Below are 27,501 nucleotides of genomic sequence, written 5' to 3'. Positions count from 1 at the left end.
CGGAGAAGACAGTGCCCACCAAACACCTCCCAGGACTGGCTCTGAACACGATTGGCCCAAGCAGCCCACATTCCGCAGAGCCAGAGCCACAGAGCCTGGTCTTGCACAGATGCTAGTGAGTAGTGTTACTGTTCTTCTTTTTGGTTTTTCAAGGTAGGGCCAGCCCAGGCTGACCTGAAACCCACTATGTAGGATCAGGGTGGCTTTGAACCCTGGCCATAATTCTTTTAAAATTGGCTTTTGCTAAGTTGGTCCAACAGGGAACAGAATTCTGCCTGCACTGCTATGCAGCACGACAGCCTCGTTCCTGCCCCACCTTTCAAGGAGCACTTCATTTAAACAGTGACAACCACGATTTCTAGGAACAAAGAACGGACAAAGGCTCATTGGATTTTAAAATTAGAAATGTAAAAAGTGATCTCCTTTCAGCGTGTTGCGTGCTGCCTAGGACTCTGCCCTTCAGACCTGCAGCATTCTCACAGGGCCCAGGTTACTGTTCAAGTCCAAGACACAAACTGCAACATGAACCCAAGACTTCTCCACCTCTCCAATACGTGCCACTTTTATAGCAACCCAGCCAAGGATTGCTGTTTTATCTGACCTATTTCAGAAAGGAATGGCAGAAAAAGAATCAACAAGATTGCCATGACTTGTTTTGTGGAAAGTATTTAAAATTAAAATAATGTATTATCAAAGCAAAGATTGAAAAATGATTCTAAAGGCCATGGAAATTACTTTGTAAGGACAGTCTAAAAAATATTACAGCAGTTAGTCAAGGTGCAAGGACGTGGAGTCTTCAGTGTGTGAACTGCCTCCTCTCTGATGACTTCTTGCTTATATGTTTGAAGATTTTGGACTTCTCCACTTTCTTAGCTTTTTGGTAGCCGAATCCACCGCCGCCGCCTCTCTTCCTCTGCTTGCCTTCGTTGGTACTCACATCTACAGGCGAATGTTAAGGAAATCAAGCAACAAAGATGACAAACTTCAACAGGGGAAACTCCACATGCCCGTCTACTGCCCCTCCCTGGGGCTTGAAGGGGACACAGGGCTGTGCAACACAGCTGCAGAAGAGCGGGAGTGGACCCACGCTTGTACACTAAAATGAACAGGGATGGCTTCCAAGTCAAATGCAGCAGCCATTTTAATTATTACCTCAGCACAGGGAATTCAAGGCAAGTACAAATAAGAACCGGGACGTCGGCAGGAGAATGTAACATGGTATCTTATGTCACCACAAATGACTGTCACATCTGCAGAAAACTGGGCTGTTCTTTCCGTCACATAATGGAACATCTACTCATTGTGGGAGGCTGATATTTCATGTCTAGGATGGAAATGCTGACCTACAGCCTGGTTCCCTAGTCCCCAGGAGCACTGGTACAGCATTAAGAGCAGTCCTCATCTTGGCTGATTCTGTTTCTTCTGAAAACATGGGAGACACACGTACACACACACTTAATTACAAAGAACCAAGTGAAGATGCCCTCTTTGCCTTTTACCTTGCACACTACCTCAGGGAGCCCTTGCTGACTCGCGAGCCCCATGTCTGGCGCTTCTGCAGGCAGACACTGACCAGGACAAACAACGGAGCCTTTGCCTGACAGCTGAGCTCACACCGACCTATGCTGAGCCCACAACACCCATTCAAGCCGTGATTGTTCCAGCATGACTTATAACAAGTGAAAGGATACTCAGATCAACGAAAGGTGGCACCTTGAACCCAAAGGACAGAGCAACCTGAGGCAAATTCAAGTTGTTTACATCAAAGATCTGCTTCAGAGAATGGGAATCGTATGCGCGTATGTAGGACTTGTATGCTTCCTGGGCTGACTTGTGAAGAAAGTAGTTCTTTTCAATTAGTTTTTCAAGCTGAAATAAAAACGTTAGTGTTAACTTTGGAATATATACATAGAGAGAATGGGTGTGCTAGGGCCTTCAGCTGCTGTAAATGAACTCAGATGCATGCGCCACTTTGCATCTGGCTTATGTTGTTCCTGGGAAACTGCACCTGGGTCCTTTGGCTTTGCAGGCAAGCGCCTTAATGACTAAGCCATCTTTCCAGCCTGAAACATTAGTTTTTATGAAACTAAAAAACAGACATAGAGTCATCCTGCAAAAGACACTGTTCTAGGGCTGGAGAAAGAGTTTAGTGGTTAAGGCACATGCCTGCGAAATCTAAGGACCATGCTTGACTTTCCAGATACCATGTAAGTCAGACACAGAGAGGAAGCAAGCTCAAGGTCGCATATGCTCACTACATGGCAGAAGTGTCTGGAGTTAGATTTCAGTGGCTGAGGCCCTGATGCGCCATTTCTCTCTCTAAAAAACAAAACAAAACAAAACACGGTTCTAATACACTTGCTCTAAGCTTTGGGTTACTGACAGAAACAAGTTCAGCACCACTGTTCTAGTAGGACATGGATCGAGAGTGGGAAGACAGCATAGCAACCTGAAAACCTCACAGCTGGAAACCCTGGCACCCCACATTCTGAGCTCACCCAGCAAATCTCCCTCAGGCAGTGCTGGGGCAGGTGTCCTCTCACACAAACATAAGGAAACAAAGCTTACCTGAGACTGAATGTTAGAAATTTTGGACCAGGAAAAGTCAAATTCATTCAATGGGACCTATGAAACAATAAAAGTATAAAGGTTGGTAAAGTAGGAAGCCCAACACTGAGTTTTACATGAATGGAAAGTGGCAAGTACTGCATTAGGAGAATGGGCAGTGCTGGTGCCAGGGCCTAAGGAAATTGCTCACTTCCAGGAGCTCATCATGTTCTGAGGGCAGAAAGACATTGGAGCCTGTGGAATCCCTCAGACAGCACAATCTGCAGTCTCCTAACATCAATGGAAAGCTCCACCTTGGCTCTGCTGAGTTTGCATGAATCAGCAAGAAAGCCCATGTTTCTTTCCTCCTTTAAGGCTGATGGGAGGAACTGAATAGGTCCAACAAGCTAGTGGAACTCCTTGCACTGAGATTACTAGAATTCAGATTATTCAAAATATTGAAGACAATTCATAGGGTAGGGTCCTAGTATGTAGCCCTGACTGGCCTGGAACTTGCTATGTAGGACTGGCTGGTCTTGAATTTGAGGTAATCTTCCAGCCTCTGCCTCCCGAGTGCTGGGAATATAGGTATGTGCCACTATAACCAGGAGAGTGAGATAGTCACCTCTTTTCCTCTATGTCAGGAAGGGGGACCCAAAACCACCTTGCCAAAGTCTTCACACATCAGAGGCCATGACAACCACAGCTCCCACAAAAATCAGTGCTCACCTATTAACTGGAAAAGCCTAAGACCTGTTTTTCCAGGTTAGATACTGGACAAACAGGTGTGCAAAGTTCAGTACCTGCCCTCTCTTCAGAGCTTGTTTATAGCATGGTGAAGCAGAGAGAATGAAGGAGCCAGACCTCAAGATCTGGCTCCTCCCCTCAGCCACCACACCTGCAGTCCTGCGGAGCATGCAGGGAATGATGGAACCAGACCTCACGGCACACCTGTGCAGTGGGAGTATGGAGGGCAGAAGATGAGAAGTGGCTTAGCCAAGAGACAGCAGCTAGCTGAAACTTTAGCATGGGAAACAGCCAGGAAAACAGCTTCTTGAGAAAGTATACAAAGGCTACAGGGCAACTCCAGGGAGGAGGAAGTCCACCTGGCAAGCCCTGACTGCAAGCGTGATGAGGAGGCCAGTCACAGATGAGAGAAGGCCTTCTTTGCATCTGTAAGGCCTGTCAGAAAGGGTGATGTTCTGATGCAGAATGAAGCCATACCAGGAAGGCTGGTCGGGGAATGAGTGAGAGGTGACTAAGTAAAGTGGAAGCCACTTTTCCAAAAAGGCAAACTGGGGAACAGCAGCTCCAACAGCCAAACCTGAAGGCAGAGGCAGGAGACTGAGGACTGAAGTTGTACCTCACACTGAGACTGGAGATGGTAGTGCTGCCAAGACAGAGAAGCAAGGCCAGGCAGTGATGAACAAGGGACAGGAGGAGGAAAGAGGACGCAGACCCCTCTACTTCACAAGGCTTGAAGCAGGAAGAGAGACCAGCATCAAGTGCACAGCTGACTGGAGGAAGGGATGGAGTTAAGCAAGGCTGAAGAGAATCTGCAGAGCCTGGGACACAGGAAGCACCAGGGAAACAGAGCTGCAGTGCATTTCCTTCTGTCCATACTTTTTGGATCAGACATACATAAATCTGACCGACCCAGGGAGACTGCACAGCACTGCTGAGTCTAGACCTCTCTGCCATCTATAGACATGGCCTTGCAACCCATCTCTACACCAAGGAGTCTCATTTTGCCAGCAAGGGTCTTCACCTTGGACTGCTTCAAGTACCGAAGGAATCCCAACTCTTCAGGACGCAAAATAAGCAAGGCATGCCCTCTTCCGTTCAGGCCCCGGGCTGTCCTGCCCACTCGGTGAATGTATTCCTTGAAGGAGAAAGAAAACCTGGGTTAAGGCAATGACTTCCAGCTGGACCTGTAGGCATTCTAAACACTGGCTGAGAGATGAGGAAACATGCGTCGGCAGGAACAGTGCACCAACCACAGGGCATGGATGCCCTTACTGTCACCACACTCCCACAACAGGACATCCTTCCCCTGCAGACACCACACTGGATGGGTAACAGGACAAGGAGCAGGACAGGCAGAGGCATGCATGCTATTACGTTAACACCATGATCCAGCGAGTATGAGGCCAATGACAGGTTAATGAACTATACAGGCTATTACATTAACACTGTGATCTAGTGACTATTAGGTCAATGACAAGTCAATGAGGATGACAAGCAGAGCTATACATGTCATTCACATAAACACTGTGAGCCAGTGAGTATGAGGGCTATCACAGCTTCAAAATGGCGTTTTAGGAAAGCATGTTTAAACATTAGTCAATAAAGTATTATAACTCAATTAAAAGCTCTCCTTTTCTGTTCTTTGTGGTATATGTGGAACATGACCCTATGGAAACAGATGTACCTGCCCTTTGTACGAATGCTGGCTGACCAGTGAGCCCACAGTGATCCTCCTGCTGCTATCTTCTCAGCACTGGGGATACACACATGCATGGCTCATTCCGCTACAGATACTTGCTGTTTCAGATGTGTATCATTCCAGGGATTCAGCATTCCTAGCTTAAAAGCCACAGACACCCCTCAAATCTCTTTGTATATCTCCTCTGAAAACTTCGTAACACCAGAGCTGCCCAACAGCTGAGTGACTGTTCAGCATGAGTAAGCCTTATGGATTGGAAACTAGGTGTTTCTCAGGGAGGCTGGGCAGTGTGTGCAAGCCTCCATGGAGAGCATTCTGAAGACACCTCAAGGATACCAGTTACCTTGGGGTCATCCGGAGGGTCATATTGAACAATCCAGTCCACTTCGGGAATGTCCAGCCCTCTTGCCGCCACGTCTGTGCATAACAGTGTCCCAGAGTCTGCATTGCAGAACTGGAAGAACGTGGTCGTGCGCTTGTTTTGCTTCTGCTTTCCCTAGATTGCAAAATAGCAAAGACACGGTCCATGAGACTGGAATCTTGAGTTGTTTCTGAAAAGTCAAACTGCAGATTTCTCTCCTGTCAAGCTTACTCACTGGTTATATCTTGTTTCCCTAGGTCACAACTACAGAACTCTTCACCACTGCAGGTCACTCAGAACTTTGTCCAAGAAGAGCAAAGCCCCCAGTCCCACAATGTACAAGCATTCACAGGCTTTCTTTCTCGAGTATGGAGGCTAGAGGTGGTCACTGGATGTGCTTCTCATCTCACCTTTATTTACTGAGACAGGGTCTCTTCCTCACGGACCTGACGCGTTCTGGGCATCCGTCTCTGCCCCAAGTGCTAAGATTACAGGCATGCCACCACATCTACCTGGCTGAACACTGGCGATCGGATCTCAGATCCCTATGGTCACACAGTAAGCACTTCACCACCTGAGCCGTCTCCACTGCCTCGCACTGCTTTCACTTACGTGAATGGCCAGAACGGGCAAATCGATGTAGTTCAGCAACTCGTAGTGGTATTTCACAGACATACAGGAGGAAAAGAAGACCATCAGTTTCTTCTTTCGGTTCTTCTTAAGGAATGTAAAGAGCAGAAGAAATCTCTTTTCAGACGGACAGACAACATACCCCTAGGAATGGTCCAAGACAACAGACAGATCATTCAAGTTGGCCTTTTCAATGCCAGGAAGCAATGTCATCTGACTGAAAGCACTGATAAAACACCTCTTGGGCATAAACCCAAATGACCTCACATCACACCCCATTATAGAGACCATCAATGCTTATTGCTGTGCTCAGGAAATGGAGTAGTCTAGGAGTCCATCAACTGAGGAACAGACAATGAAAATTTGGTACATATGTTCAATGGAAAACTACAGCATAAGGAAAAATAAAATAATAAATTTTGCTGAAAATGGATGGAACTGGAAATTAAGTGACACAACCCAGGTTAAGACAGACAAGTCCCACATATCCTTTTTTTTTTTTAATTTAATTTATTAGTTTTCATTTCAGTGAATACAGGCAGTTTGGTACCATTATTTAGGCTCATCTGTGATCTACCCCCTCCCATTAGACCCTCCTTGTTAATGAAAATGGGTCGTGCATTGTGGAGATAGCCCCCAGTTATTAGTATGATAAATGTCTCTGCAAATCATGACCCAACATGTAACTTTGACATTCTTTCCGCCCCCTCTTTCGCAAGATTTCCCTGAGCCATGTTGGGTTCATTTTTGGTCTGCCTCAGTGCTGAGGTGTTGGGGACCTCTGAGGCTTTGGCTCTCTGATTTGGTAGGAGTTGATTTTTCTCTGTGTTGGTCTCCTTCCCCTTTGTGCTGGTATCTGGTTCACAGGAAAACATCACCCTTGCTTATTTCACCAGTTGTCCTTAGTTTCAGTTCCACATATCCTTTTTAAAATTTTTTTATTTTTGTTTGTTTATTTATTTGAGAATGACAGACACACAGAGAGAAAGAGACAGATAGAGAGAGAGAGAATGGACGCGCCAGGGCCTCCAGCCACTGCAAACGAACTCCAGATGCGTGCGCCCCCTTGTGCATCTGGCTAACGTGGGACCTGGGTAATCAAGCCTCGAACCGGGGTCCTTAGGCTTCACAGGCAAGCGCTTAACCGCTAAGCCATCTCTCCAGCCCTTCTTTATCATATATACAGCCTGGCTTAGAATCTTTTTTTTTTTTTTTTTTGAGGTAGGGTCTCACTTTGGTCCAGGCTGACCTGGAATTCACTATGTAGTCCCAGGGTGGCCTCGAACTCATGGTGATCCTCTACCTCTGCCTCCCAAGTGCTGGGATTAAAGGCGTGTGCTACCATGCCCAGCAAAGCTTAGAATCTTTATAAAACATATATATGTTATCTTGACTGTGGGGGAGTAAGGTAGATGCCTGGAAACAAAGAACCCACAGAGAAGAGAAAGAAAAAACAAAAGGAGGTTTCAAGAAAGAAGGTTAGGAAAGGTAGCAGATCCGAAGTGACATAAAATCCAAAGAGGAATACTGGTCACAGGAGGCAGTGGGGCAGGGAAAAAAGAAGTAACTTCATAAAGCATTAAAACAAACTACCACAAGGTCCTTCACGCAGCATTCAAAAACTAAACCAGCACTCAGTTGCAAAGAATGGTTTTATCATCCAAAGATTTCAACATTCAACTTCTTACTGCCACCCAGTGTGCATCTGTCATTTCTTTTCTACCTTCACAGCAATGTGTCCCAATCCAGTCTCTTCCCCATAACCTGACTCACCTGGCACCTAGTGCTAACTATTAAAACCATTTTTTAAACTGCATTTGAAACTGGTAGTATTAATAATTCTCCTCAGGTAATAAGCAGAGTTTAACAGAGCACAACTAGCTGAATTATCAGTTATACCATGGAGTGAGAGACCCAACCCCAAGTTTGCTGTACTTGAATTGAAGGTACACTACCCCTTCTCTGTATATTTCTAATCACAAAGGAATACCAAGAGAGGTCTTACAGTTACTTATAAGCAGAGTACCTGCTCAAGACCATCCACGGTGGCATTAGCTTTATCATCATCAACACCCACATACAATGGCTCCTTTTTCAGAGAAATCCTTGCCAAGTCTTCAACTTTTCGAGTTTGTGTGGCAGAAAAGAGCATGGTCTGCCTACGAGCTGAAATAGACAACAAACAACCTGACTCTCCCAAAGAATTATACAGTTCACAGTTCATTCTAAGTAGAACTACCAGAAACAATGTGCCATCAGCACAGATCCTACAAATGTCACAAAGTAAGAGGCAGATATTGTGAGCTTTATTTTTTTACTTATTTGTAGAAAAAGAGAATGAGAGAGAATGTGCACAGTAGGGCCTCTTGCCACCACAAACAAACTCCAGATATGCCACTTAGTGTATCTTGCCTTATGTGGGTACTGGGGGAATTGAACCCGGGCCAGCAGGCTTTGCAAGCAAGTGCCTTTAACTCTCAGCCACCTCCCCAGCCCTATTGTGAGCTTTAGTTTCACAAAGTTGGTAACTTAGGTGAAATGGACAAATTCCCTGTAAGCCCAATTATTAAAGTTCATTAAAGAAGAAAACCTGGGGCTGGACAGATGGCTTAGCAGTTAAGGTGCTTGCTTGTCTGCAAAGATAAAGGACCCTGGTTTGATTCTTCAGTACCCATGTAAGCCAGCTGAATAGGGTGGCACAAACTTCTGGAGTTCAGTTGCAGTGGCTAGAAACCCTGGCACGACCATCCTCCCTCACTCTCAAATAAATTAAAATTGTTTTTCTTTAAATAAAACTGTTAGCTTTCATATTGTACTTTACTGCAAATTGATTTTTGTGTCTTGCTTTTATATTATACTGTTGAAATAGTAAGTACTAAAGACCCACAATTTAAATTGTGTAGACAACAGTAACAGAAGGGATTTAAAATGACCATTTCCTATTAGACTTGAAATGTGTTATTTAGACAATGAGAAACGTTGGAGGATGGACTTTTTTGGTAAAATATAATTTGTATATTGTCTTTAAAAATACAAACAAACAAGAGCTGGAGAGATGGCTTAGCGGTTAAGCGCTTGCCTGTGAAGCCTAAGGACCCCGGTTCGAGGCTCGGTTCCCCAGGTCCCACGTTAGCCAGATGCACAAGGGGGCGCACGTGTCTGGAGTTCGTTTGCAGAGGCTGGAAGCCCAGGCGCGCCCATTCTCTCTCTCTCCCTCTATCTGCCTTTCTCTCTGTGTCTGTCGCTCTCAAATAAATAAATAAAAAAAAATACATGGGGGTGGGGAGGGAGGGAATTACCATGGGATATATTTTATAATCATGGAAAATGTTAATAAAAATTAAAAAAAAATACAAACAAACAAAACCCAAGTGGCCGACAGTTCCCACTTCATTAGCCACTCCCCGTCCCCATACAGTCATTCACAAGGAGATAAATGCTCCTAGAACAACTCAGATCTATGTTCAAAGCAACCCGTTTTTAATGACCCCAAACTGTAAACAGTAGACACTCATCACACCACATGGAGAAAGTGGACTGGCGCCGAGGAATAAGGAGACCAGTAGGTGCACCAGCAGGGACAACTCTCAGAAGTGCCTGGGAGGAGAGAGCACTGCATGCTTGCACTGACATGCAGGCACAGGTCAGCTGCTGGGAACAGAGGTTACATGCATGAGGTAAGAACGAAAGACTACAAAAGGGCATGAACTATTTTGCTACTACAGATGAACTCCAGACACACATGCCACTCTGTGCACCTGGCTTCACATGGGTCCTGGGGACCTGAATCTGGGCCTGCAGGTTTTGTGAGCAAGTGCCTTTAATCACTGAGCCAAATCCCAGGCCCCAAAGGGCATAAACTTTTGAGGTGAAGGACATGCTTATCATCTTGCTTGAGGTACCAGTTTTCAAGGGGTGTACAATAACAGAAGTTACAGACTTCACAACTGTACAGTTCATCATGTCAATTGTATTTTGAAAGGGCATCATCTAATGAATAGGATTATGATCTTATCATAGACAAGAATCTATCACGCTGTAAGGCTATAAACAAGATGTGCACAAGTCAATACATAACACGGGAGACGGCACATTACGAACAGGTAAGCTGGCAGACGAGGGAGTAAGCCATAAAGTAGCCCAAACAGCGCAAGGACTCTTCATGGTAAAACCATTTAAATTACCGTTTAGTTTAACCATGAAACAAGTTACACGAAGTGAGCACAAGTTTGGTGCATGTTATTTCAAGTTACTTGGGAGGCTGACTGACACAGCTACTTCACATGGCCAGGGTAAGCTTCTGGTAGTAACAGGATATCTTGCTGGATGTGGTGCACATGCCTTTAATCCCAGTACTTGGGAGGCTGAGGTAGGTAGCTAATGTGAGTTCCAGGCTAGCCTTAGCTAGATTAAATCCTACCTCAAAAAACAAAAACAAACAAACAAACAAAAAAAACCCCACAAGATTTTCCTATGAGAACACCAATTATCTACCTCTTACCATTGTAAGCCATACTCACATGCCCCCTACTTACTAGGCAGAAGTTTAATTATCTGCTTTAACTCCTCTTCAAAACCAACATCCAAGATTCGGTCAGCCTCATCAATAACCAAGCACTGTAGGTTTTTATACATAAACCCTGGGGTGTTCTGGTTGAACAAAGGAAAAGAAACATTGTTAGTTGTTATCATTTCATGCCAGACAATGAGAGAGGCACTGTGTTATGGCATCCTACCTGCATGTGGTCCAGGAGCCGGCCTGGCGTGGCCACGATGATGTTGATGCCGTTAGCAAGCTTCTGAGCTTCAGCAGACCTGTTACTGCCACCCATGATCAGCCCGTAAGTGTGAACGTGGTGCGCCATCAGCTCTTTAAGCACACCAAAGGTCTGCATGGCCAGTTCTCTGGTGGGTGAGAGAATAAGCACTCCTGTTCCTAAAAGGTATAAGGTGAAAGTCAAATCACAGCTGTCACCAGGAGCCTTTCAAAACCTCAACAGTCTTCCTGTGAAGTAAAACAAAAACTGAGCAAACCTTACCATTCCTGGGCATGAACTTTAACTTAACGATGAGCTCAATCACAGGGATGAGAAAAGCAAGCGTTTTGCCACTGCCTGTTTTTGCTGCTGCCAGAAGATCCCTAAATATCAAAAAGGGAAGGAAGAGTAGAACAATATTACTCATACACGAAGACTTACAAATGGTGTACGAAGCACACATTGTAGGAACTATGATAGAACCCACAGAGAAGACTCAATTGTGTAAACAATTTTCTTCAAGTATCAGTAGGTAATTTACACAGGACCCAATATAAGGATTTTAAAAAAATGAGCAAAACATACTCATTTTCTTTACAACCCCATAGTCCCAAAAATTGATAGAAATGTCCAAGCATCAATGTCACTCATACCTGCCTTCCAGAAGTGGTCTAATACTTTTATGTTGAATTTCAGTCATGTTTGTGAAGCCCATTTCTTTTATAGCCTTCAGAGTGTTTTCATTGACAAGATTAGACAGGGAAACAAATGATGTGTCTTCAAAGGCCCCTAAGCAGAGGATAGTAATGTTAGCAAATGTTTTTAGAGTTAATGCTGTCATAGCTGATAATACTGAAAATGATCCAAAGTCTTTGAAGACTTTCTACTGCTGTATGATTTAACGTACAAAGTATATACTGTTATGGGAGAGGAGGTCTAGCCAAAGTGTTTATATGACATGAAAATGCCAAAGCAGGGAAAATTTAAAAGTCCATAGGCTACAGATATGGCTCAGTGGCTAAGTGTGCTTCCTGCACACACATGGGTGTCTGAGACTGCCTGAATTTGAATTTCCAGAACACATGTCTGTAGCCCTAGTCTGGTGGAGAATTACTGGGACTCAAAAACAGCAAGCTCTGGGATGAATTAAGAGGCACCATGCAAGGAAAAACAGGTGGTCAGAGATGGCTCAGCGTTAAGAGCACTTCCTATGTAGGCATGAGGGCCCAAGAACGCATGAAAGACTGCTAGATTTGAATCCCTGTACCCACAAGTGCCTGTAACCCTAGTCCCATAGGGAAGCAGACTTGAGAATCATCATAGCGCTCAACTAAAAAAAAAAAAAAAAAAAAGACTGGCGTAAAATAAGAACAGTGTGGGCCTGGCATGGTGGCACACACCTTTAATCCCAGCACTCAGGAGGCAGAGGTAAAAGGATCGTGTGAATTCAAGGCCAGCCCTAGACTACATAGTGAATTCCAGGTCAGCCTAGGCTAGAGTGAGACCCTACGTCAAAAAACAAGCAAAACAATCAAGAACGGGGTAGAAGAGGAATGGAGCCAGACACCCAACATTCAGCTCCAGGACAGCATAGCCCCTCACCCAGCACAGGAGAGTGCACGAGTGTCCCATAGGCACACACTCCACACTGACAAGCAAACAAAACAAAACAAACAAAAACCCAGGCGGGTAAGTGGTAAGGAGGGACACCTGATGCTCTCTTTGGGGCTGCTGGAGGTGACAGCCAGGGGGATGCACACACCACACACACTATGCAGATGCCAGAAAGATGAGTCCACAGAGAAATGAAACATTTTAAATCTGATGTAAAAAAATGAAAGCACGATGCATTACCCCTCCTCCCCCCAAAACAGTAGCAACCTGACGCCAACCAGACAACTCAGAAGAGCAGGCACAGACATGGCCTGCTAGCTGAAGCCCACGTGTTAAGTGAAACGGCGGTTCTGGAACGGGGCAAGGCACCACAGCATCCTGGTGAGCGCTCCATCCTGACACGCCCGGGCTATCAACTGCACGTTCTCAACCCTGGCACAAGGGATTGTCTCCCATTTGTGCTGGCCAGTCTCTCAATTTCAGTATGGAATTTGACAAATTAATGAGATATTCAATACTTCATACAACAGGCTCCGTGTAACATCATTTTGCCCAACTGTAAGTTCAAGTAAGAGTCCTGAATATGTGTAAAGTAGGCTATGATGCTAACATGTACTAAATGATTTTTTTTTCTTTTTTTTTTTGGTATCACTCTTGCCCAGGCTAACCTGGAACTGACTATGTTGTCTCAGGCTGGCCTCAAACCAACAGTGGTCCTCCTACCTCTGCCTCTGAGTACAGGGATTAAAGGTGTGCACCACCATGCCCAGCTAAATGTACTTTTTGACTTTTATTTTCTCCTTCAGTAAATCCACTGGGATACAGTACTAATAAACGAGGAATGCCAGAACCAACGTTTAAGGTTAGATATTCTTTTCTTGGTGTGTGGTGCTGGGGCTCCAATTCAGGACCTCATATATGCTAGGCAAGTGCTCTAAGACTGATCTATTCTCAAGCTAGATAGTCCTTTAGTGTGTATTACTGTGCATTAAGCATGTCTGGGGTTAGACCTTAATATTAAGCTACTTAACAGCCCAGGTAACTCCTGGAAATTTCTAGTTAGGTGCAGCAACTTCTCTTCTACACTCTAGACTCACAGAACAGAGAAGGAAGTGATCCTGCATAAGCCTCTCTCTCAGTAATGCTAACTCCATCCTTCCCTCCTTTCTGGTAACTAAGCCTGAGTGAAACCTCTAATGGCCAAATGTCCAGACTAATGATTCCCCTGCTACCAGATGGAATCAGCCTTAAAAAAGGTTAAACCCAAGAAAGAGAAGAGCCAGGAAGCTGTATTTAACTATTAGGGATGGAGAAAAATACAGGATGGAACAAGAGTTCTGAGGAACCACAAAGTAGAAGACTAAGAGAATGAGAATGAGAGCACCAAAACAGCACAAAAAGCATTTCTTCCTTTTTTTTTTTGTTTTTTTTTGTTTGGCTTTTCGAGGTAGGGTCTCACTCTAGCCCAGGCTGACTTGGAATTCACTATGGAGTCTCAGGGTGGCCTCGAACTCATGGCAATCCTCCTACCTCTGCCTTCCGAGTGCTGGGATTAAAGGTGTGCGCCACCACGCCCGGCCAAAAAGCATTTCTTTAGGACCATTACTTCCCTCAGGTTATGGAAAGTCGCAACCGAGCACTTAATCCTGTAGAGAAATGTGACATTTCTAAGAAGAGACACCTGGAAAATCTCTGGACGTCACCTGTGAGTCCTAGGGGCAGGCTGGGCACCTCACTGTCATCTTCCTCATTGTCTGGCTTCTCCACACTCTCTTCTGCTTCTTTAGGAACCCTGGTGGCATCTTCAATTTTTGTCTTTTTAGCATCTTGTTTTAAAAGGAAAAAAAAATTATTAAAAATATCAAATGAGTTCAACAAAAAAAACATATTTTCCAAAGCCTAACATTATACAATATTAATTCATTAGGAATTGTTTACATGAAAAAATACTTGGATTATATTAAAAATTTCAGAATACATATAAATTGGCAAACAAGGTTCTTGTTTTTCTTGAGGTGAAATCTCACTTTAGCCCAGGCTGGCCTTGAATCCACCTACCTCTGCCTCCAAGGCTGGGATTGAAGGTATGCACCACCATACCCAGACTCAACCAAGCTTCTCAAGTTATTATACCAACTTATTATACCAACTAATTAATATAAAGATAATACTCATGAACTTCCATATACTTCATGATTTGATTAATGTAACTTATAAGTTATAAGAACTAAAGTTGTCCCTCTTGCTGTTAATGTTCTTCAAGTCACTTTTGCTTTGAGGTTGAATAGGCAAGCTAGAGGCTCTTCATGTTCCCAGAGGTAGACTGTAAAGCAACGAGGATCACGACCTAGCTGGGTGACAACCAGGTTGCTGCTAGGCTGTAAGTGGTGAGGGAGGAGATGCAGGGCCTCCGAGCTTCACACACATGCATGTGACTTTCTCAGGATGGTCCTTTCTCGTCCTACCATCGTTCCTCTCTGAGCCAAATGGGTTCACGGTCAGTTGGGCTTTTATAAAAATTAGTGGCACAAGTGAACTAGACCAGAACTGAGGACTTTTTGTAGGCCAGGACTGACCTCTTCCCTGTATCTCACTGTCGACCGCCTAGTAAATGGTCATGTCTAAAAGGAAACCATGGATAGGGCTCGGAAGGGTGACAGTGCACACCTGTAATCCCAGCACTCAAACGGTACAGGTAGGACTGTGAATCTGAGGTCTGCCTGGATGACACAGCAAGACATTGTCTAAAAAAGAAACAAAGCAAACTATGGACAGCATGAGCTGGTCTCTATCACTTCTGCTTTCCTAAGCGTAGCTAAGATCCCCAGCACTGTAATACAGCAGAGAAAGCAGGAATCAGGTCAATTCCTTGCGTTGAAATAGAACAAGGACACTGAAGCTATTAATACTTATGGACTAGGATTATAGTCACTTTACATCTTAATTCTATGATTTCCCCTTTCACTGCATTTCATTTAAGCAATTTCTCACAACCTACAAGTGTACCAGTTTGCAGGCAACATGAAGACAGCCACACATGTTTAGAAAAGCTCAAGATTTCTCTCGACATGAATGCTTTATTCCAGATAAGCTACACTGATAGGACATTTTAACTTGGTTGGCAAACTTTATTTATAAAGGTTTACCAATGAATATGTCAGGTTTTGCAGGCCATAAGGTCTTTGGTACAATAATAAACCAGTGGATACTGCTGTGTTCCAATAACGCTTTACTTACAAAAAAAAAATAGGCAGAAGGCTAACTAGTTTGCTTACCTGCCCTAACTGATCTTCAAATTTTTACTTGTCCACACCTCAATTAATGCCCAATTATTGAGCTGCGTTTATTAGTTCATTTTCCTTCCTTCTCCTCCTTAGCACTGTCCTGTACTCTCTTCTTACTTAGAAATTATTGGTTTTTCTTTTTAATTCAGAACTTTACTGAATGCTATTTCATGTATTTTGCAAATAAGTCTCCTTTGGCGGGGAGGGAAGAGAAGATGAACAAAGTAGAAAAGAATCATTAATGTGAAGTCCTTTAACACAAAAAAGGCTCAAGAAGACAGAACCTACTATTAACCTGGTTTAGTTGGTATCAACAAAAATTCTGTAACTGGAAACACGTACAACTACAATACTAGGCCACCACAGTGTATCTTTTTTTTTTTTGCTTCATTTTTTGAGGTAGGGTCTCACTCCAGCCCAGGCTGACCTGAAATTCACTATGGAGTCTCAGGGTGGCCTTGAACTCACGGCGATCCTCCTATCTCTGCCTCCCGAGTGCTGGGATTAAAAGCCTGTACCACCAAGCACAGCTAGTAAATCTTATTTATTATAAAAAGTCCAAACCACTGTTCCTCTCACCCCATTCAAATAAATGTAAGGAGATCTATACCTAATGTGAGCTTCTCTTCAAGGCTAGTGAATTTTGTAAAAGCATTTCATAATGCTGAATATTTTGAGAAAAATTAAAAAACACCCCCTGTAATAAGGTGCCTCTTTCAACTGCCAGGGTAGTCTCTGGCATGTGGACGAGCACAGGAGAGTCATCTGCACACAATAATGGACCACAGTGGAATGGTAACTGAGAGTGGAATGGCTGATGATCACAGAAAGTGAGTACCCACCAGGCCCAGCGTCATTCACCGTTTTTCTCTTCTTCTTCTTCTTTTTCTTTTTCAGTTCTGAATTAGGAGACTGTGTTGTGGCTGCTTCTCCATTGGTTAATACTGCACACTTCTGGGGGGATTTTTTCATGTTTACATCTTCCACTATGTCTTTCAACACATCTCCGTTTTGTGCTTCTGATGGGTCTGCCTTCACAGGGTGATTTAGGGACTTTTTAACTTTTCTAACTTGTATTGTATCTTTAGGCACATCTCCATTTTGAGTTTGTGACAGGTTCACATTCAATGCTTCTGTTCAGAAACAAACAAAAAGAAATGTACACTATGCCAAAGAAGGGACAGCTTTTTATGAGCACAGGAACCTCACATGAGAAATGTCATGGCTTCTAGGACTCAAATTAGTTTCCACTTTCATTGCTAAAACCATCTGCAATTTCATCATGTGCTACTAAAGAACAGTTGAGCTTTTCTTTAAGGAAAAATGCCACTAAAGGAAAAGCTTAACTTTCTTCAACGTCTAAAAAAAAAAAATACAAGCATGGCACTGGAGGGATGGCTTAGTGGTGAAAGCATTTGGCTGCAAAGCCAAAGGACCCAGGTTCAATTCCCCAGTACCCATGAAAGCCAGATGTACAAGGGAGCACAAGCGTCTGGAGTTCATTTGCAGTGGCTGGAAGCCCTGGCAGGCCATTCTCTCTCCCTCTCTGTCAAATAAATAAATAATGTTTTGTTTTTAAATAAATAAATATAAGTATGGCATAAAAACTTTATTGAGGTTAAATATTTGAATAGATGGAGTCAAGCAATGGCAGAAACATTTATCTAAACATTAAATATTTGAAAAACACAATGAACACTACTTATATCATTTCACAATATTCTGCCCTAACTCTCCTATACTATGGAGAGTTGAAAATGCATTTAATAAAGGAGCCGGAGAGATGGTTCAGTGGTAAAAGGCACTCACTTATAAAGCCTGGGACAGCTTGGGTTCAATTCCCTAGTACCCAAATAAGCCAGCTGCACAAAGTGGCACATCCATCTCGAGTTCTTTTGCAGTAGGTGGAGTAGTGGGAGGCCTTGGCATGTGCACTTCTCTTTTCCATGAAGTAGAGTCTCACTATAGCTCAGGCTGACCTGGAATTCACATTCACTATGTAGTCTCAGGGTGGCCTCAAACTAACAGTGATCCTCTTACCTCTACCTCCCAGAGTGCTGGGATTAAAGGAGTGCTTCATTATCTCTGTCTTAAGGAAAGAGAATGAAAATCACTTATTTGTCCTAATACTTGCCATATGCAAATTACCCAAACAAGTCTTTACATAAGTTTCCTTGTTTATATGCAAGCCAAAAAACGTAAGCAACACCACCTTTGGTTTAAACTGTTACTTATACAGAGGAGCAGTTACTAATGCCAACTATTCTACAGGAACTAGAATTGTAGTGGGACTTCAAAACCCACTGCTTCCTCTAGGCTTTCTTTCAATTCCTATCTGTTGAAAAATCAACTGGGGCGACGCAATATGCCTCTACCACTTCGCACAGAGGATATCTTCTACAAAACCCTAAACAGGTAACGTAACTGTCAGAAGATCTGGACTGCAAGTGAGACAGGAAAGTGACATTTAGGTCGAGTACCACATACAAACAATATCTTAAGGAATTTACAAGCCAAAGTCGGGGACGCCAAGGACATGGATGGATCTGCATTCCCATTCCACGTGTACTGAGGACACTTTCTGAGCTGGAAATGAGGATGCGATGCAGGAAAGGAGAGAACGGGCGTGGAGATGCGCAGAGGAAGGGGGATGGCACAGGGAAAGCTCTGCGCGCAAAGAATACAGAAACCACGCGAAAGATGGGACTGAGGGGTGAGCAGAAGTACAGTTCCGCGTGACTGATTGGGAAGGGGCAAGGCGGGGCCCGAAAGTGCAGGAGATGAAGCGCAACACAGGTTCTGCAGGATGCGCGGGCCTGGAAAACAAGCCCGAGGACTCCTGCTGCAGCCCGGCTCGGAGAAGCACGGCTGGGCCCGCACGGGGACGGCCGGAGGCGGCCCGGACGAGTGCGCCAGCCTAGGCGCCGCTTCCGGTCCGGCGCCCCGCGGGCTCCCTACCAGCTGTCCCCGGCCCCGCCGAACCCCAGCCACCGCCGCGGGGCTCACCCTGTAGCTTTAGGTTCCGCTGCCGCAACTTGAGGTTCCGCTTCTCGATCTTCTTGCGCAGCAGCTTCATCTGCAGGTGCGACATCTTGCCCGACCCCTACCGCAGCCCAGCCCCGGTCTTTACTTCCTATCAGGGCGCACGTGTGTGGCCAGGCCAACAGGAAATGCGTCACGGGGACTGCGGCCCGACGGGGCGGAAGTGCTTCCCGGAGGCAATGGTTCCAGGCGTGCAGTCCGCGGTTCGCTTGAAGCGCGGAGTCTGCGCAGCGCCCCCTGGGGACGTGGAGGACCCGCCTGGAGGCTGCACGTGCTTATCTTGCTCCAGAGCTGCCTGCGCGCAGGGGGAGATGGTAGTTTGAAGTTTCCCTTGACCAAGGCCGAACAAACAAGGTAGAGCTGAGAATGCAGTTAGGTACGTCAGAAAATCTTGTCCCTCGCTTCCAGAGCCGGCTCCGGTATCTCTTCACTGTGGGCTTAAGCGTTTAAAGGTTTTTGCTTGGGCTTCGTGTTGCGCAGATCTATTTTCTCAGAATATGGGTGTTCTCCAGTTATTCCTTCATTCAGGGGTATCTTCTGAACATATTTGTGCGTAGCGTCTGGTAGATGTGTGATAAATAATTGTAGAGCTATGAACACCTATAGAAAAATACAGATACAGAGCCTCCAGACAGCTTCCAGGAAGAAAAAAAAAAAAATTACAGAATACTCTGATGGTCACAGAGACAAGGGAAGTGCATGTATGACCAGAGCAATATCCTAATTTTAGAATGGGCCTGGCGACAGAGTTTGTCATTCATTGTGTGTAAACACTGAGCCACAGGCAAGATATAAAGAGAGAGGGTACTTTTTACCCTTACCTAAAAAATACTTAACTTTACATAGACCACGCCTGTTCAGTTTTCTGCTAAGGTCTTTTACCCTCAGACAAGTGGTTTGTAAAATAAAAAGCGGATTCGTGTGGTTTCTTTTTATCAAATACAAAGGATTTCAATCTACTGGGAAAAATTATCACGGGATCTGGTTTAGGAAAGGCAGAGGAATTAGGATTCATGAAGTGCCAGAGCTGGAGGAAATTTTCTTTTTCTTGGGTGCTAAGCACTAAACCCAGGGCCTTGTGCATGCTAGACACCTATGTTGCAAACTGAGCTCCATCTCTAGCCTAGAAGGAATATTGGAGCATCAATAATAACCTCTCAAAGTAAAGGCTGTGACTTTAAGGTAGACTATAAAGACTGTCTTCTGGAAATTAGGCATGGACAAGACATAATGTATTAGTTACTTTTCTTGTTGCTGTAATTAAGCACCTGACAAGAAGCAACTTAAGGGCTGGGGAAATGGCTCATTTGTCAAAGGTGCTTGCTTGAAAAGCCTGAAGGCCAGGTTTGATTCCCCAGTAGCCATGTAAAGCTGAATCTGGAGTTCCTTTGCACTAGCAAGAGACTCTAGTGCACCCATATTTTCTCAGTCTTCTTCCTCCCTCCTCTCTCTCTACTAGCAAATAAATAAATGAAAACTTTTATTTTAAACAAGCATCTTAAGGGAGGAAGGGCTTATTTTGGCTCAAAGTTTGAGTGTACAGTCCACTATGGTGGGGATGGCATGGTGGCAGGAACATAAAGCAACTGGTCACATTATATTCACATTTAGGAAGCAGAAAGTGATGAATGGCCTTTGATGCTCAACTTACATTTATCTCCTTACATTTATCCAGGACCACAGTCCATGAAACAGCACGCCTGCCCACATTTAGCATGGATCTTTTCACCTTAACCTAATTTAGAATATTCCTCACAGACATACCTAGAGATTTGTATCCCAGGAATTCTAGATCCTGTCAAGTTGATAATATTAACTATCACAGGTAGGTACCCTGTGTCATGAATATTAAGTTTGCTGGTTACAAAATCATTTCAATGTACATTTTTTATATGTCTACTAAGATTTGAAAGGAGGCATTGCAACAGTCATCACATACCTGGCTTTAGCCAAGGGTGGTAATACACCAAAACAAGGAAACCCAGTGCCCTCGATATTCTAAAGGATGACTACGATCCAATATGGGTGGCATCTCCATGCCTTGTTCTGTCAAGAACCTGATGCTACCCACACATTCAATGTAAGCTGTCAACTTTGGGGGTGGGGAGATGGCTCAATGAATACAGCACTTTTACAAATAAAAGGACCAGAGTTCAGTTCCCTAGGACCCATGTAAGTGCTGGGTGGGCATGACAGCTGCTGTAACCCCAGCTCTTGTTAGGTAGAGATGGGCTCCCTGGGGAAGGCTGGCTAGGCAGACTGAAGCAGTGAGCTCTGGGTTCAGGTGAGAGACCTTGCCTCAGTAAATAACAAGGAGAGTGGCTGAGGAAGACACCCAAGGTTAACCTTTGGTTTTCACATGCACTCACATACATGTGCACCCACCATTGTAAAAAATGCATAGACAAGTATGCAAAAATATTTGAAAAGTGTACATAGTTATCCTTTTCAAAAAATAAATGTTTTTTTGCATTTAAAACATTTAATTGCCAGGCGTGGTGGTGCATGCCTTTAATCCCAGCACTTGGGAGGCAGAGGTAGGAGGATTGCCGTGACTTCGAGGCCACCCTGAGACACCATAGTGAATTCCAGGTCAGCCTGGGCTAGAGTGAGACCCTACCTCGAAAAAAAAATGTGATGAAAATTCTAAATGCTGATTAAAAAATTTATGACTTTTTTTTTGCATTAATTGCATTTTTTAACCCAGCAGATTGATAACAGTTTTATTTTATTTTATTTTTTGGTTTTTTTGAGGTAGAGTCTCACTCTAGCCCAGGCTGACCTGGAATTCACTATGTAGCCTCAGGGTGGCCTCGGGAGATCCTCCTACCTCTGCCTCCCAAGTGCTGGGATTAAAGGCGTGCGCCACCACGCCCGGCTGGTAACAGTTTTAAAACAGTGATCAAAGGTAAAACAAAACAGGAAATCTCAAACACAGCTGATGGGAATAAGTAAAAGAAAACAATATAAATGAGGCTGAAGAGGTGGCTTAGAGGGTGAAAGTGCTTGCTTGTAAATTCCACTAGCCTGAGTTTGATTCCCCAGCACTCATTTAAGTAAAAATATGTGAGTAGGACCATTCTGGAGGGCAGTATGGCAATGTTGATCCAAGAAAATTAACATTCGTACCTAAAGCTCTAATAATTGTTTCTGAAATAATCGGAAATGTGAACAAACATGCATACATCCCTGTTCTTTTTTTATTAATTAGTTTTGTACTCAGTGAATACAGTCAAGTTGGTACCATTGTTAGCCTCATCCATGTCCTACCCCCTCCCCCTGGCCCCTCCTTGTTGAGGAATATGGGTCATGCGTTGTGGAGTTAGCCCACAGTTATGGGTAGGAGGAAATGTTTCTGTGTATCATGACTCAACGTGTGACTCTGACATTCTTTCCTTCCCCTCTTCCGCAAAATTTCCCTGAGCTATGTTGGGCTCATTTTGGGTCTGCTTCAGTGATGAGGTGTTGGGAGCCTCTGTGTCTCTGGATATCTGATTTGATAGGAGTTTATTGTTCTCTGTGTTGATTTTCTTCACCCTTGTGTTGGTATCTGGTTCACCAAGAAAACAGCTCCCTTGCTTGTTTCACCAATTATTCTTAGTTTCAGCTGGGGCCCTTTTGAGGTATGATGGGGTGGTTCTGTCCTCAAGATCTGCGTCTATATGAAAAAGAGAAGCAGATTCTCCAATAGAGAGTAAAGTTAGCACTAGGAAAATGGGATAACCCTTATTTTTTTTTTAATAGATAATTTATTAGGTGTAGGCCCTTTTGTAGCCCACGATTGGTGGTAGCTTGATAATGGAGAGCTGGCTCATGTTTGGATATGGTTCTGACTTGTTTCCCGGCTCCAACTATGGGTCTCATTCCACTGAGCAGATCAGTTAGCCAAATCAAGAGCAGTTGGTTTCCCACCATGGCTGTGTACCACTATTGCACTTGTGTGAGCAACACAACAAGTTATTTGCTGCTAAGTAGGTTAGACCATGAGTTGCTTGGACAGATATTGGTCATTTTCCCCCAGTCACCCATGTAGCACCTTCTGTCACTAGACGCATTGACTGTCTGGGAACTGACACTCTTCCAGCCACCAGCCATGTCATTCCATGTTATGTGTCAGAGGCCTAATCTCTAGTATCTACAAAGGACTCAAAAACCTAAACAATAAAAAGTCAAACAACCCACTCACAAAATGGGGCAAAGAGCTGGACAGGCAGTTCACAGAGGAAGAAATACAAATGGCAAATACACACTTAAGAAAATGTTCATCATCCCTAATCACCAGGGAAATGCAAATTAAAACAACTATGAGATGCCACCTTACCCCAGTAAGGATAGCAAACATCAAAAAATCAAATGAAAATAAATGCTGGCGAGGATGTGGAGAAATAGGAACCCTCATCCACTGTCGGTGGGGATGTAGGATGGTACAACCACTTTGGAAAGCAATATAGAGACTCCTATAAAAGCTTTCTATAGAGATACCAACAGACCCAGTTATTCCCTTACTGGGTGTATACCCTAAAACCTTTAAGCCTCAGTCCAGAGAGACTTGCTCAACCATGTTTATAGCAGCCCAATTCCTAATAGCTAAGAGCTGGAATCAACCCAGATGTCCATCACTAGAAGAATGGATAATTAAAAATATTTTTATTTATTTATTTGCAAGCAGAGAGAGATATGAGGAGAGAATGAGAATGGGCACAACAGAGCTTCCAGCCACCACAAATGGACTCCAGATGCATGCACCACTGCATCTGGCTTTATGTGGATACTGGGGTATGGAACCTGTGTCTTTAGACTTTGCAGGAAAGTGCCTTAACTGCTAAGTCATTTCTCCAGCCCTCCTCTTTTTTAAAATTAAGTCTGCCCTGTTTAATATGTTAACAAATCTTAATGCTTCTTCTTTCATTACCACGTATTATTTATTTGCAATTAGAGAGACAGAAGAGGGGTAGTGAGGGAAAGACAGGGTGAGGGAGACGGAGAGGGGGAGGGGAGGGGAGAGGGAGGGAGGGAGGGGGGAGAGAGGGGGGAGGGAGGGCATGCCAAGGCCTCTAGCTGCTGCAGATGAACTCCAGATGCATATAGCACCTTGTGCATCTGGCCTGACATGGGTACTGGGGGCTCAAACCTGGTCATTAAGCTTTGCAGGCAAGCACTTTAGCTTCTGAGCTTTCTCTCTAGCCCCTCATGTACTTATTTTTTAAAAATATCTGTAACTGCACACATTTATGATTTCTTGGACTTAGACTCCAGGTGCAGAGAAGGAAAGGCCTGTTATGATCATGGTGGTGTTAGCTCAGTGCATCTCTCAGCCATATGGGTGTTACTTCTCCTCTTTATCTGGGGAAGTTATTTGTGTGATCGTGATGGATGCTCCTCTCTTTTCTCTCACCTCTCCCTTGTGTCTATGACAAGGGAATAATCAACTGGCATCCTTACTATCTATCGAGCTGCAACCAGGCTCTAGAAGGGGATGCAATTGCTTGAATTTTGTGCTTCCTTTCCTTGTGTATAATGATGACAATGTTAGTTAGTACTGTGCAAGACATTAGTGTGAAATAAGTAAATACATGTCCAGTGCTTTTTTTCAAACACGAAAAGCTCAATAATTGTTGGCTGCCATGAAGGCATTCCTCTGGCTTTGCTACTTTTTGAAGAAAACTTTTCAAAGGCTTGAAGTAGCCGAGACTTCAACAAAGATTTTTGTTTTTTGGCTCTGAGCTCTTGGTGTTTAAAGAATAATTCTTAACCACATTTGTCTTTCTAGCACACAGTGTGGTGCCTGACATGTAACACTCAGGAGAAAAGCGATAAATGAATGAGCATATTCTTACTGCTGCTTCAATCCTTGGCTGCAGACGTGCCTTATTTGTTACAGACATGTGAGCCACACAGTACAGTTCTGGCTGGCTTAGAACTCTCCAAAGGGCAGCAGGGGATGAAGGAAGCACAGACTTGTAGGCACAGACTTGGTTGAAATCACAAAGCACATGAGACAAAGGGTAAATATTGTTGGGCATCAGAATTTAAAATCCCTCTTGGTGTAAGGAATACAAGAGTAAGTGTTCTCTACCTACCCCGTGGAGTTCAGATGATTTAGAAGGAAATAATTGTAAAGCCATATAAATCTACCTAGTTTGCAGAACATGCTAGTGTCAACAGATGTAAGGAGCACACGTGATTGAAACGGTAAGACAGACATTTCTAGAAGGAATTGCTCTGAGAAATAAGCATCATCTCATGGTTATATGTTTATGATACTAGGACCTCCTTCCTTTTAAATTGCAAATAGTGGCCAGGCATGGTGGTGCACGCCTTTAATCCCAGCACTTGGGTGCAGAAGTAGAAGGATCTCCAAGAGTTCGAGGCCACCCAGAGACTACATAATGAATTCCAGTTCAGTCTGAGCTGGTATGAGACCCTACCTCAGGAAACAAACAAAAATTACAAGTAGTGGATGATCAGTTATTTAAATGAAAAAGGGCAATGATAATGCTCCACTTCTTCTCCATTGACTTTACCATTTACCAAGAAAGCTTCCCAGAATCCTTTAGTTAAGAATACATTCCATGTTTTTATAGCTGAAGTAACATTAGTGCTGTATATACTCTGACTTGCTGTCAGGGATAGAAAGCAGGGTCAACAAAATAATGAGCAGATTAATCAAAACTTCAGACATTGCCTTTGGCTCATAACTTACGGGCTGACAGGTTCATAATCCTTAAAATCATAATTTTCCCTACAGTAGGTTTGTTTATAATGAGAAAAGACACAAAGATTCTCTAAAAGGGGGTTGTAGTTTCTTCCTCTAATTGAGTGTTCCTCAATTATTTGTATTTGTTCTGCTGTAAGAAAGTTTTAAAAGGTCATAAGAGCTTGACTTATACCACAGTCAGAATATGACTAAACTTGCAGATTTAAGCCGCCTTTTTCAGTTAATAAATTAACTTATAGACAAGAAGTTGCCTAGAAATGTTCAGTTTGCTATGAAGTCATCATGTCTCTGGGTTAAAAGTTTCCAGTCGACACTCTGTTCCTAACCTTTTGTGTTGCAGTGAACTTTTCATTAGTGGGACAAAACACCTGACCAGAAACAACTTGAGGAAGGGTTTCTTTCAGCTTACAGTCTTGAGAAGGCGTTTCCTCATGGCAGGACAATATGGCAGAGAAGAGACTGGGCATCACATCTTGCCATAGAAACTGGCAGGAAGTTGCAGGAGACTGAGCTGGCAAGCACTGACTGGCAAGTTGGGCATAAACCTCAGGGTCTGTCTCCAATGACATATGTCCTCCAGCAAGCCTCCAGCCTCCACCCCAAAGACTCTAGTAGCTGCAGATTGACTGTGAAGCTTAATCACTTGCACGTGAGGCTCTGGGTGACATTTCACACTCAAACTACCCCATCCTGTCTGGCAAATCCATCCATAATTATTCAAGTTCAGCACTCTATTTGCAGTCTTCAGGATCTGGACTTTTTTTTTTTTTTCTGGTCAAAATAATGTATCATTACCTTTTTAAAATAGGATTCAAAGAGATTAAATAGATCCTTTGAAAGTTCACATGGCTCATGGTCTTTTATTATACATCTCAGAAACTTAAGCGCTAAGAATGTATTAAGATAATAGTTACCTAAGTGAGAAGAAAAGCACATTTTGACATTTAAAATGAAAATAAAGCTCCTGCTGCTGTCTTCATGCAGCAATCACACACTGTATCTTCCTAAAGCTCTTTTCCCCAGCAAATATCATAGTTATGAGCAACTCAAATTACTATGTTATAATTCAAAGCACTTAATTAAACTTTTTTTCCCATCAATATTGACAGGTAACTCCCTGTCTTAAATAGGTTCTCATCTGATTTCTTGATAGTTGTAGTACTATTTATAATGATTAATTCAAATATTTTGCTCATGCAAATATTATCCATCATGCGAATCTTTTGGGCAGAAATTTTATTTTTATCAGGCATTATCATTGCCCATTTTCATTTAAATAACTGATTATCCACTATTTGTAATTTTTGTTTGTTTGTTTGTTTCCTGAGGTAGGGTCTCATACTAGCTAAGGCTGAACCAAACTTCATTATGTAGTCTCTGGGTGGCCTCAGACTCTCAGAGATCTTCCTACCTTTGCCACCCAAGTGCTGGGATTAAAGGCATGTGCCACCATGCCCGGCCACTATTTGTAATTTAAAAGGAAGGAGGTCCTAATGTCATAAACATACAACCATGGGATGATGTTTATTTCTCAGAGCCATACCTTCTGGAAATGTCTGTCTTACTGTTTCAATCTTGTCTGCTCTTTATATCTGTCGACACTAGCATGTTCTGCAAACTAGATTATATATATAGATTTATATATATTTATTTATTATATATATAGATTTATATGGCTTTACAATTATTCTAAATCAAGTGAATTCCATGGGGTAGGTAGAGAACACTTAGTCTTATATTCCTTAAACCAAGAAGGATTTAAGTTTTTTTAAATTTAATTTTTATTAACATTTTCCATGATTATAAAAAAATTCCATGGTAATACCCTCTCTCAGGATTTAAATTTTGATGCCTAACAATATTGACCCTTTGTCTCTTGTATGACTTGCTGCTCCAGACTAACCCCAAATCCACAGATGCTTAAATCCTTACAGAGTGGCATAATCACTGCTTATAACCTGTGCATATCCTCCCAGAGGTTAAATAACCTCAAGGTGACTTACAATGTCTAGTATGATGCAAATGTCATGTAAATAGTTGTTTTTCTGTATTGTTTAGGAAATAATGACAGGAAAGAAGTCTGTACATGCTCAGTGGATACA

At 43.4% G+C, this 27,501-nt stretch overlaps 1 protein-coding gene across 1 annotated transcript; it reads right to left on the bottom strand.

Moving 5' to 3' along the window:
• Window positions 1-650: 650 nt before the first annotated feature.
• On the bottom strand, window positions 651-18,799 carry Ddx18 (DEAD-box helicase 18). The gene is made up of 14 exons (XM_045150855.1): window positions 18,646-18,799; window positions 16,482-16,772; window positions 14,059-14,181; window positions 11,395-11,530; window positions 11,024-11,124; window positions 10,721-10,920; window positions 10,520-10,634; window positions 8,011-8,150; window positions 5,967-6,128; window positions 5,337-5,489; window positions 4,316-4,429; window positions 2,569-2,625; window positions 1,692-1,869; window positions 651-939 (listed from the first exon to the last, which is right to left on the bottom strand). The coding sequence occupies exons 1-14, from the start codon at window positions 18,728-18,730 to the stop codon at window positions 797-799; spliced, it is 1,998 nt and encodes a 665-aa protein (XP_045006790.1). The 5' UTR covers window positions 18,731-18,799; the 3' UTR covers window positions 651-796.
• Window positions 18,800-27,501: the final 8,702 nt, after the last annotated feature.

Source organism: Jaculus jaculus, chromosome 5 (genome assembly GCF_020740685.1).
Source record: "Jaculus jaculus isolate mJacJac1 chromosome 5, mJacJac1.mat.Y.cur, whole genome shotgun sequence".
In the NCBI taxonomy this organism is placed as follows: Eukaryota; Metazoa; Chordata; class Mammalia; order Rodentia; family Dipodidae; genus Jaculus; species Jaculus jaculus.
Note: the sequence above shows the minus strand (reverse complement) of the source record. Positions and strands in the feature narration are given on the sequence as shown.